At 43.3% G+C, this 12,448-nt stretch overlaps 1 protein-coding gene across 1 annotated transcript; it reads left to right on the top strand.

Annotated features, from left to right (window-relative positions):
* The first annotated feature begins 341 nt into the window (after positions 1 to 341).
* On the top strand, positions 342 to 9,475 carry CCN3 (cellular communication network factor 3). Its single transcript, XM_066578515.1, has 5 exons — positions 342 to 491; positions 2,567 to 2,786; positions 3,512 to 3,763; positions 5,702 to 5,907; positions 6,907 to 9,475. The coding sequence occupies exons 1-5, from the start codon at positions 357 to 359 to the stop codon at positions 7,201 to 7,203; spliced, it is 1,110 nt and encodes a 369-aa protein (XP_066434612.1). The 5' UTR covers positions 342 to 356; the 3' UTR covers positions 7,204 to 9,475.
* The last annotated feature ends 2,973 nt before the right edge of the window (positions 9,476 to 12,448 follow it).

Raw genomic sequence — 12,448 nt, 5'->3', positions numbered from 1 at the left:
GAGTTAACCAGAAATGTGAGTACAGTAGATTCCGCCCGCACGTCCCTTCAGACTGTACGAGACGTCTGGAGATGTGGTTATAGGAGGCATTCCTCGTGTTTGGATGAATAATCAGTTCCTCTTGACAAAAAATCAATTCCAAGAGCAGGATGGAAAATACATTCCTTCTCACAAGAATTACATGTGTTTCTTTCCTCCGGAAAACTATTACATTGCCATCTAGTGTCCATGTCCAAGGGATTCGTTAGGGAACAGTAGTGGGAGGAAAGTATTTGGGAATCGTCATCATCGTAGCTGCTGCCCATCCCGAGAAGTGTGACCAATAGGATGGCACCAGCCATAGCAGTGCCCTATAAATGGACAGGGTGAAGGCGAATGAAAAACACAGAATACTAATCCTTCCAAGTTGGAAATCAGCAAATCTCTGCAACTGGGACATGATGCTCCAGAGCCTGCTGCCTGCCCTGTGCACACTCCTCTTCATTCATACAGTAAGTCGTTGTATGTAGTTCTGTATGTGTCAGAATAGGAAGCTAAAACAGGGATCAGCTTTATGGGGGTAATACAGACCCCTCATAGGACATTCTCCTATTGATGGTGTCTAAATAGTGAGGTAATCTATTGCACTTAACACACTTCTATTTATGGGGGTTCAAACTTTTTTTAGTTTTGCAACTTTCTAATGTACTTTGTTTTTCAATTCCATTTCCTTTTGCAAGAACTCTACTTGCTGTCAGAGAATGAAGCGCAGTATTTTAATCTGTAAAGATCTAGTTACATGACAGTTGCTTGTTACAATGTGTTAATGTAGGGATCAGCAGCCAGCCTGACATCCAGGACTGATGAGGGATTTGGGTTCTTGCTGTGTATCACTCACAAGGCTGCGATTACACCAACAACTACCACTAGCGTTTTCACAACAGTTGCGGGGCTGAACCTGCAAGTGCTGACGCAACCCGCCACTTAGGGATTGTGTAGTAGCAACAATGGGGTGTACTTACACAAACGTTTTTTCTTCCTGTGTGAGTTCCATCCGTTTCTGATAATGACGGAACTTGCATAGAAAAATAACCGATTGATTTTAATGGGTTAATTGACTTGAGTGATTTTATTTTTTGCTCGCACCAATAGTGCAAGATTGAAAAATTGGAGTGTGTCCTATTTGTGGGCAAATATTCTAGAATCGCCCATTGTTTCCTGGGGGGGGGGGGGAATTTGCATTGCACCTGCATGTAAATGTGATGTACATGTGCATGCAATGCAAATTTTCTATTTTTACTATTGAAACAACGTGAGTTTTTAATGCGCGTGAAAATCGCAAGTACAGCGATACATTTTCTCTCAAAATGTATCACAATTGCCAAAAACATTTGGAGGCTTACAAGTGCGATACCGGTGTGCGTTTCTTGGGCAGATATCACACTCGCTTGTGTAAGTACGGCTATAGGGCACTATTACACCTGCTGGCGCTCATGTTTTGTTGATGCTTGGCTAAATCTGTAAGTCCAGCTGCAGCCCGGCAAACATGTGCAAAATGTGTGTGTTTGCGGCGCTGGTTTAGCAGCACCTTAAGGGCGCCCACCCACTGGCGTTTTTTTTTCCCTGCGAAATTCGCAGCATTTTTTTTCTGCAGGGGTCTATGGGACTTGTAATGTTAAAATAGCGATCGCGCAAAATCGCAAACCACAAACTTGCAAAGCGTTTTTAACACAAGAAAGTCCCATTAACATTTGCGTTAAAAAAACACAGCGTTAAAAAAACGAAAGTGTGTGGGAGCCCTAAGGGTGCCTTCACATGAGGCAGAATATTCAGTACGAAGATCCACAGTGCTAATGTGTGAGTTTTGGTGGGAAATTGAAATTGACAGAATTCTGCCGGCCATTCTGTTTCAAAATCCGCAGCTAAACGTAAGCATTTTGGGGCGGAATTGTTTTCCTACTTGAATGGGTGAAAAAAAGGCATTCTGTCCTATTTTTGTCCAGTTTTTTCTGATAAAAAACGCCCATTCAAGTCAGTAGGTGTTTTTTAAACAGATTGTACTCGCATGATGCAAGTGCGATCCATTTTTAAAGGGAATTAAACCATTGTGACCACATTTATGAATGTGTGAAAAATGGATGAAAAAAAGATGTAAATCACGTGAAAATGATAAGAAATTATGTGAAAAATCGGCCCTTTTATTTTTTTTATGTTTCGCAATCATCGGTGTGAATATAGCCTTAGGCTACATGCAAAGGGATGTGTTTTCCGGCCAATTTTCAGACAAATTGAACCAAATTGGTCCATTGAAATGTGAAGGATACATGCATGTTCAATATGTATCTGCACATGAAATCAATGAGCCATTCTTGCTGGGGTCTTTCTGCAGGTGTAAGTACGTGTGCAAAAAAAGCCGGCAGCAAACAGGCAATATGTATAGTTCAGCTGCGTAAATACATTTAAAAATGCACTTTTCTCGACATTCCCTTTTAAGAAAAGTGCCTTTTGTAAGTGAAAAGCAAAATATGTGCTTTGGGGAGGGCATCCCATAGGTACGCTATATAATTTCTCTATGTCCATCCTGCAGGTGATCTCTCAGAAATGTCCGAAACAATGTGGACCCTGCCCAGAGGAACCCCCGAACTGTGCTCCCGGTGTGCCAGTCATTCTAGATGGCTGTGTCTGCTGCCCAGTGTGTGCCAGGCAGCAGGGAGAGATGTGCTCTGAGGTGCTGCCATGCCAGGACGACCTGGGACTGTACTGCGACTTCAGCGCAGAGCCGGAGAGTGTTGTGGGCATATGCATGGGTGAGTGCACAACCCCAGGGGCAGGGAGCGTAGAGATGTAGTATCTGTAGTACTATGCATATGACTGCTATGGGTTGGTCACTTTGAACAGCACATTAGGCACATCCATTTAGCACAATGCTCATAGAATAGAACACATTGATGGGCTCAACCTACGTATTTGTAAGAGCCCAATAGAAGTCTATGGGAGGTGTGCAAATGTGCACTCCAATATTCGCGTGAATGCCCGATACACTGCGCAATTCAGTAAAAAAAAAAAGAATACATTGGGACATTATTAGACTAAATAGCCTTTTAAATCATGGTGGGGGTTTGTGTCTCATGTGAAAAGGCCCTGCGTGCACAAAAAGTGCAGTACTACGCAACGATATAAGTGCAAATCTGCCACCTCAAACCTTGTTCATAGCGCAAATATGTTACGCTGAAGCGTAGACAAATGCGCATACGGTCATCTGAAGCCACCCTTAATGTTTATACAGAAGGTGCAGTTTTGTGGTGCATTGTGGGAGATAAGACTAGCATACAAACCTTGAATTAAGCTCTTGATGTGACTAGATTCTAAATTCTAGTTCTTTTTCCGTTTTCCACTTGAATGGCATTTTTCTGCTCCAAAAGTGGAACAGCCAGACGAAATTCAAGCGGAAATGGCCACCGCAGGCGTAAACGAGTGCTTATTCCATTATCAGTTCAGTCATTTCATAGTTTCTCTCCTTCTATTATTTTAGTGCTGGAAGAAGGAAAATGTGTGTTTAATGGCGCCATATACAACAACGGGGAAAGCTTCCAGCCAAGCTGTAAATACCACTGCAGATGTCAGGATGGGCAGATTGGATGCGTCCCGAGATGTAACCTTGACCTACAGCTCCCGGGACCAGAGTGCCCCTTCCCACGAAAAGTGACAGTCCCCGGAGAATGCTGCGAGAAGTGGGTGTGTGACACAAAGGAAGAAGTGCCGCTTGGAGGCTTCGCTATGGCGGGTAAGATGGGCGCTAACGATGGAAGAATTCGTTAGATATCGCTATAAGGGGGAATCTACAATGTAGTGGTACATGCTTTGTTTTTTCCCGGAGGCACGGGGCTGATCTAGAGAAGAATCATCCATTCAAAGCTTAAAGGGGTTGTCCCGCGGCAGCAAGTGGGTCTATACACTTCTGTATGGCCATAATAATGCACTTTGTAATATACATTGTGCATTAATTATGAGCCATACAGAAGTTATAAAAAGTTTTTTACTTACCTGCTCCGTTGCTAGCGTCCTCGTCTCCATGGTGCCGACTAATTTTTGGCCTCCGATGGCCAAATTAGCCGCGCTTGCGCAGTCCGGGTCTTCAGCAGTCTTCTATGGAGCCGCTCGTGCCAGAGAGCGGCTCCGTGTAGCTCCGCCCCGTCACGTGCCGATTCCAGCCAATCAGGAGGCTGGAATCGGCAGTGGACCGCACAGAAGAGCTGCGGTCCACGAAGACAGAGGATCCCGGCGGCCATCTTCAGCAGGTGAGTATGAAGACGCCGGACCGCCGGGATTCAGGTAAGCGCTGTGCGGGTGGTTTTTTTAACCCCTGCATCGGGGTTGTCTCGCGCCGAACGGGGGGGGGGTTTAAAAAAAAAAAAAACCGTTTCGGCGCGGGACATCTCCTTTAAACTCCACCCAAAAACTATCCACATTATATACAGATAAGCACTATCAACTATTTATATATACTGCCTATCTGCTACAGATCCTGATTTACAGCCTGTATTATAGTTCAGAGCTGCATTCATAATTCTGCTCACTGTCATTAGAAAAAGTCAACAATCTTATTGTCAGACCCACACCTATCAGCAGATTTCATCGCCTGTAATGAATTGGTGGTGGTGGGGATTAGTTTTAGAACAGGCGCCAACCAAGATTTCACTTGGCAAGGAACAGTGGGACATTTTATCTTTGAAGCCAGTAAAATAGGGAGTGCAGCTCTGGAGTATAATATAGGATGTAACTCAGGATCAGTACAGGATAAATAATGTATGTACATAGTGACTCCACTAGCGGAATAGCGAGTACAGCTCTGGAGTATAATACACGATGTAACTCAGATTCAGTATAGGATAAATAATGCATGTACACAGTGTCTCCACCAGCAGAATGAGTGCAGCTCTGGAGTATAATACAGGATGAAGGGTTGGTTCATATGTGTGCTGTAACCTGGGTAGGGAAATTTCGTTGCAGATCCGACACAAAATACCTATATAGTACTGCACATTTTTTTTGGTAAAATGCTGAGCAGAAACCGAACGGATCCCTTAATAGTCAATGGGGTCCATTCAGCGCTGTTCAGTTCCGTCATAAGATGGATCTTTTTGACCAGGGGATTTCACTTTCCTGCTTCACGGAAAGGAGCAGGAAAACTGAACTCCTCCACAGATGTGAAAGCAGTCTAACTCAAGTTTAGTATAGGCTAAATAATGTATGTATACAGTGACTCCACCAGCAGAGCAGTGATTGCAGCTCTGGAGAATTATCAGGATGAGTAGAGGATAAGTAATGTTTTATAAAGTTTTTCAGCTTTTTGTGTATAATTCTACATGTAAACTGCAAAATATTGAATTTAAAATGAAACAATTTATATGTGCTCCGTGGGGTCACCCATTCTGGGAAACGCACATTGAATAATCTTCTACCTAATCATACAGACAATTGTGTGAGCTACTTTGTCTGTGGCTTCTGAAAACCACCCAGGTTTAATGTTTGAACTATTGGGGGTCCAGAAATTCTATGGGTGACCCTCTTATGCAAAACATTTTTGGAGTGATTTGCCCTTTAATTAAACGAATACTGTTCCAAGTGACACACAAACTTCTCATTACTGATGTCATAACACAGAATGTCATATCATTGTAGGATCAGGATATTAAACTTACGCTTTCTTGTATTTTCCCAGCTTACAGACCTGAGGCCACGTTCGGAGTTGATATGGGCACCAACTGTATCGAGCAGAGTACGGAGTGGAGCGCTTGCTCTAAGACGTGTGGCATGGGACACTCATACAGGGTGTCGAATCGTAACCGCCGCTGCGAAATGCAGAAACAAGTCCGCCTGTGCATGGTGCGACCATGTGATGAAGAGACTGAGGGACTGATAGAAAAGGTATCTATTCATTTATTCACCAGGACATAGAGATGAATAAAGCTCATATAATATAGGCCAGGGTTATGTAACTACAGCACGTAGATACTGCATTAACCTGCGCAGTACTTTCGGCAATGTCATAGACATGTTTATTCACAATCTTATGGATTTGCAGGGCAGTGATGAGAAACATGAACTCCCCATATTTCTGCTTCCACCGTAAAGGGTGAGGTTCTAGTAATAGGAACTTCATGGCTGGTCTTAGCCCCATGAAGTCACGCAGGACACAAGCTCATAGGGGGGAACCAGGTGGATGTAGGCTGGGGGGTGATCGTCCCCACTCCCCTTAGGTCTGCCTGGCCAGATGATGTTTTTCCTCCATGGAACAGTATCTTGTGAGCTTGGTTGAGCTTGGTTCTGATGCTGTATTTATGTACTGAGTTTGGTTCTAATGCTGTATTTATGTTGTTGAGCGTCATTCTAGTGCTGTATTTACGTACTGCACTTGGTTCTGGCGCTGTATTTGTTATATGCTTGACTCTGGTATTGTATCTACTGTATGTACTGACTTGGTTCTGGTGTGGATTTAGGTTTTGAGCTTGGCTCTGGTACTGTATTATATAGCACTAATAGGCAGTCTGTCTGTATTCTGCGTGTATAGAACATCTCAGTAAATAAACACTGCACCACAACCAAGCTCAAACTAGTAATACAGCACCAGAACCAGGCTTATAACATAAATCCACCCCAGAACCAAACTCAGTGTATAGATACTATACCAGGGTCAAGCTTATAACATATACAGCACCAGAAACAATAAATTATAGTTTTTTTTTTCTTATAAAGGGGTTGCACTAAATAACCCAAGTCCAGCACTGCTGCTATTCATGTTAGTTCTTTAGTATGCTGAAGTATGTTAATCATCAGTGATCCACTGTACATAGGCGACATGAAACAAGTCTGTTTACTCATATAATTAATTTTTATTAAACTTCCAAATCTTTCATTCTCTTTCAGAAAGCAAAAAGATGTGTGAAAGTGAAGAAATCGGAGACTGCCATCCACTTTGAATATAATAATTGTGTCAGTGTACACAGCTACAAACCCAAGTTCTGTGGGGATTGCACCGACGGGCGATGCTGCACCCCCCACAGCACCAGGACTGCACAGGTGGAGTTCCGCTGTCCTAATGACAGAACAATGAAGAAACCAGTCATGTTCATCAGCACATGTGTTTGCCATAATAACTGCCCCCGTGACACCAGCCTCCTGCAGACTGACAATGCCAAATTCCCCAACCTGAGAATATATTAGTCGGTCTGGGACTGTACGGCCAAACTACACTGCAGTAACTGCACCGCTGCAGTATACCACCAACTATCTGCAGAGTCTTTAGTTACTTCATAGTCCTGTGTAAGATGTGGCACTTCATTTCACCTACAAACCATATGACGTTCATTCCATAGAACTCTGCGTACTATACCGGTCATCTGCTGTACAGTGCACTGCCTCTCCATGCCGCACAGACTTGTTTTAGGCCTTTTCCTCTTTGGCAATATCAGAAGATGGGATAAGAAACAGTGCAGCTTCAGCGTGAAAACTTCAGACCAAGAGTTAAAAAGCGGAGAAACAAGACTAAAGTCAGCACTAATTGTGTCTTGAGAGGTGGAAATGTTCCTAGTGTAGATCGGCTTCATGATCTTGAGGAGCCAAATGAACTTCTTATTTTGTTTCTTCTGTAATAATGACACTTTAAGGGTATGTTCACACGTAACGGAAAGGCTGGGGATTTAACGCAGCGGAATATTCCCCATCAAATGCCGCAGAATTTCCAGATCAAAAGCAAAACCATTGGTGTGGACTTTTGACTTGACATCCGCTGCGGATCCACAGTTGATTTGGGGCTGCCATGCACGAAGCAGCCCTCATATTTGTCACTTGGCAACCGTTACCATGCACCGCGGCCGCCAGCCAGGTGATGCGAAAGTGAGTGCACCACCTGACCAGCGATGGCAGCGTTTAGTAGCGTTTGCCAGGTGAGGACTGCTCTGTGCGCTGCAGTGAGGGGCTGCTGATGCTAAGAGGAGCGCCAGGCCAAAATCGGCATCCGCAACTGATTTCGGGTCTTAATCCGCACCAATGATGCAGATTTTGACTCTGTTTTGGTGCAGCGATGCTGTATTCGAACGTACCCTTATACAATGTTTTATAAGACCAGTGATCCGTGAACTGTAAATATTGTACATTGTAATATACTAGTAGAAAGCGCATCCCAGGGCGGCCACTGCAGTCTATACATATATAGAAAGATCCAGCGGATGACGGATGAAGACGTGTACTTTTTTGCCATGTAGGCCTGTGTGCGATTGAGAGGGGGAGCTTCATGCTGCTCGTGTGGATGTAGATGATGTGAAGTTTGTTGTACACGATGGGCCACGGAAAACTAGCCCGGCACCACACTCTTATGAAAGCGGCCTAAAAAGAAATGGCTTTGTTGCCCATAGTAACTAATCACAGCGCAGCTTTCATTTTACCTCAGGAGTGATTGGTTGCTATAGGCAATAAAAGCAGATTTTCTTTAAGAGTGCAGAAAAATCAGTCCTATTTCCGTATCAAAAACCATGTCACAATCTGCGTCTTTGATACGCATTTTGACTCAGATTCGGCTGACTTCAACCTGCTCAAAAGCCTTTTCTTACTTAGGAATATCGCGCAACCAGTCTCAAAAGTGCAGCACGCACCAGCAACGGCTACTGACTGCCACCATTGCTCAGGTGATACGGTGCTCAGCAACGGTGCTGGGTGACCGTGTGTACTGTGCTTTGTGCCCCGCAGCACACAGTATTCCTCGGGGACAGGACGCTTTTACGCAGGCTGAAGTCTTCTGGGTACCCGCAGCTGACACTAGTGCGGTGTTTGACATGTTTTTCTTCTTTTTAAGCAAAAATGTTGTGGATTTTACCACAAGATATTTCGCAGTGGAGAATCCGCAGCATTACTGCTGCACATGAACGCGACCTTATGGGAATATCTAGGCGGATTTGACATTCAGAAGTCTAGGAAAGCTGAGTGACAACCTGGCGGGAGCTGCAATGGCAGGAATGTTGGTTGCCACCCAGCTGGCCCTGATATAACTAAGAATCCAGTCAGACTATTATCTATACACACAGGGCCTTGTTTATCCACTAACAGTGAGACTGTCCTTGTTGCCCCTAGCAACCAGTCACAGCACAGAAGCTGCTGAGGTAAAGTGAAAGCTGCGCTGTGATTGGTTGCTAAGGACAGTTGGTTGATTGTAGGTGTAGATCCTCCCTCTGTAGATATTTCTGGTTGATGTCCACATATTAGGGATCGCTGTCCTGTATTCAGAGCATTGGGGGTCTTTCTACTAGGGCTGATATGTGATATACGCTGGAGTGAGCGCTTGTACATGGCCGTTGTGTGATTCTTCTTTCCTGTATTTATGAAGCAGCGTCAGTAATGCACAACGAACGGCGATTTGTTGACGAGAGAATTCGTTATTTTTTTTCTACATGTTGTGTAAAGCAAATTTCTATTTTTTCTAATAAATCAGACATTATCTGTGTCCCTGTTGTGTCCTCTATCCTCCATCGTGTGTGATGTCGACCGATACTCATCTGTCAGGATATTTTATACACAGCAATTCCCTCACAGACCTTAAGGCCGCTTTCACAGGACACATTTGCGCATGCGATACGCAGTGAATGGAACCTACTAATTTCAATGGGTTCATTCACATGCGCTTCATTTTTATGCGCATTTCGGTCTGGCACAAAAAAAACACAGCATGCTCCTATTTTCCTACATAATTGAGTATCAAAGTTCCTCATAGTAGTCAATGGAGGGTGCGCAATATGCTTAAAGGTGCGTGGTACGCTGCATGATTGCGCAGAAAAAAGAACACATCTGTAACTGAGATGAATTGGCCGTGTGTCTTTATTTGCCGCACATAAATAAACAATAACTTGGTGGCAGAAAGGGTATGGTAAAATACGCTGACGCGCGTGCAAAAGGTCTCGTTCAGTTGCAAAAAATTGCGCTGAGCTGCGCGCAAATACGCTTATGATTACGGGAATCAAGCCTGAGCGACCCTCTAAGTGAAAAAGTATTAGTACCCCTGTGTAATGTACCAAATCTAATTCTCTAACTTCCCGATGTCATACAAACATGAAATTTGGCAGGAGCATTCTTTAGGTCCTAAATAGGAAAAGTAAAGGGGTCACAACTTGATTATTCAATGCTAAGAGTATTGGCACCCCTATGTAATGTAACTTCCCAATGTTGTACAAATATGAAATTTGGCACGAGCATTCTTTAGGTCTAGCCTGAAGGACTGAAGAGATGCATCTAACTGGTCCAAAAAAGTATTTAAAAGTACTGTCCACTAAAAACTAGTACAACAAATATTCCTGCCCTGGCATATGGCTCTCTCCAGATTAGTTATATTTGATAAATCATTCTGAAATGTGTTAAAGGGGTTGTGGCCATGAAGACTCTTGCTACCATATGTGGTGGGATTGTGAGACAATTTAGGACTTTGGAAACTTGTGTCATGAACATCCATGTACTTCTTAACGCAGCCTTGAACTTGTGTTTTCTTCATCTGGGTTCCATCACTAAGTGATATCTATATACATAAAGGTGAAAGCCCTCACTGACTGACTGGCCACAAATTCTCTAACTATCCTGTGTCACACAAACATGAAATTTGGCAGGAGCATTCTTTAGGTTCTAAATAGGAAAAGTAAAGGGGTCACAACTCGAAAATTCAATGCTAAGTGCAAAAGTATTGGCACCCCTGTGTAATGTACCAAATCTAATTCTCAAACCTCCCGATGTGACACAAAAATGAAATTTGGCACGGCCATTCTTATATCTCTGTTTATACTGAGGAGAATATAACACTGCCCTGTGTGAATATAGTGAGAAGAATCTACATTACCTAACTGTCTATATACTAAATAGACCTCACATATCTGTGTTTATACTGAACTGAATATAACACTACCATGTGTGAATATAGTGAGGAAAATCTACATTACCTAACTGTCTATATACTAAATAGAATCTACCTCACATATCTGTGTTTATATCGAAGAGAATATAACACTGCCAAACAACACGTAAACACCTGTACCAAGATAACTTAGGTGAAACCGGGTATATCAGCTATTGTATACTTAAAGGGGTTGTCCCGCGCCGAAACGGGTTTTTTTTTTTTTTCAACCCCCCCCCCCGTTCGGCGCGAGACAACCCCGATGCAGGGACGTACAGAAAGCTCACCGGAGCGCTTACCTTAATCCCCGCGCTCCGGTGACTTCTATACTTACCTGTGAAGATGGCCGCCGGGATCCTCTGCCTCCGTGGACCGCAGCTCTTCTGTGCGGTCCATTGCCGATTCCAGCCTCCTGATTGGCTGGAATCGGCACGTGACGGGGCGGAGCTACACGGAGCTACACGGAGCCCCATAGAGAACAGGAGAAGACCTGGACTGCGCAAGCGCGGCTAATTTGGCCATCGGAGGGCGAAAATTAGTCGGCACCATGGAGACGAGGACGCTAGCAACGGAGCAGGTAAGTATAAAACTTTTTATAACTTCTGTATGGCTCATAATTAATGCACAATGTACATTACAAAGTGCATTATTATGGCCATACAGAAGTGTATAGACCCACTTGCTGCCGCGGGACAACCCCTTTAAGAAAGAAAATAACCCAAAGCCGACGCCAACCAAAACCATCGCTATATGCACCCAAAAGCATACATATTATATATCGAAACGTCCAAAACAAAATAGTGAACCTGCTCCCATACCCCCAATAAAACTAAAAAAAACTGAAAAAAGAGTCAGTGAAAAAGATATTAAAAATATAACCTTATGTGTCATGAGGGAAAAAACGCAGCAAAAATAATTTTGGTAGCTAAAGGAAAAAAAATAGGGCAGTAAAACTACCATATGGGTAAAATCCCTAAAAAGTGTCTAGTCATTACGGTACAAAACAGCCTGGTCCTTAAGGGGTTAATGGGCTTCTTCAGTTCTGTTATTTTCCACATATAAAACTGGGGGGCTGATGGCTTCATTGAAAAAGGATCTGCTTAGTGTCTGTAATGTGAGGGATGTGATGGATACATCGAGGCTGTATAATATGAGGGTGCTCTCACACGGGTGTTTTTCTCGCATGACTTTTATGTGTAGCACGACGCAGAAAACTCACACGAAAATACATCCGATTATTTACCATGGGAGTATCTATATGGCTGATTTTCTTTAGAAAAAAATCACAAAATGTGTTGATATTTGGACAAAATCGACTATTTTCTGTGAGCCAATAAAAAAAAAAAAATCGCATTATAATTTCATGTGAATGGGATTTTCATGCGAGTGAAATCTGACTTTGTTCGCTCTGAAATGCTAAGATAACAAGGCCTCTTACACAGCTAATAGAAAACCAATTAGTCACTGTAAGGGACCTGTATTTAAAATGTTACTTTTAATAATTATAACATGTTAAAATTCTCCTCATGGGGCCCACTAAAT

The sequence above is a fragment of the Eleutherodactylus coqui genome, chromosome 9, assembly GCF_035609145.1.
Source record: "Eleutherodactylus coqui strain aEleCoq1 chromosome 9, aEleCoq1.hap1, whole genome shotgun sequence".
Classification (NCBI taxonomy): Eukaryota; Metazoa; Chordata; class Amphibia; order Anura; family Eleutherodactylidae; genus Eleutherodactylus; species Eleutherodactylus coqui.
The sequence above is the reverse complement of the archived record's forward strand: the minus strand, read 5'-3'. Positions and strand labels throughout refer to the sequence as shown.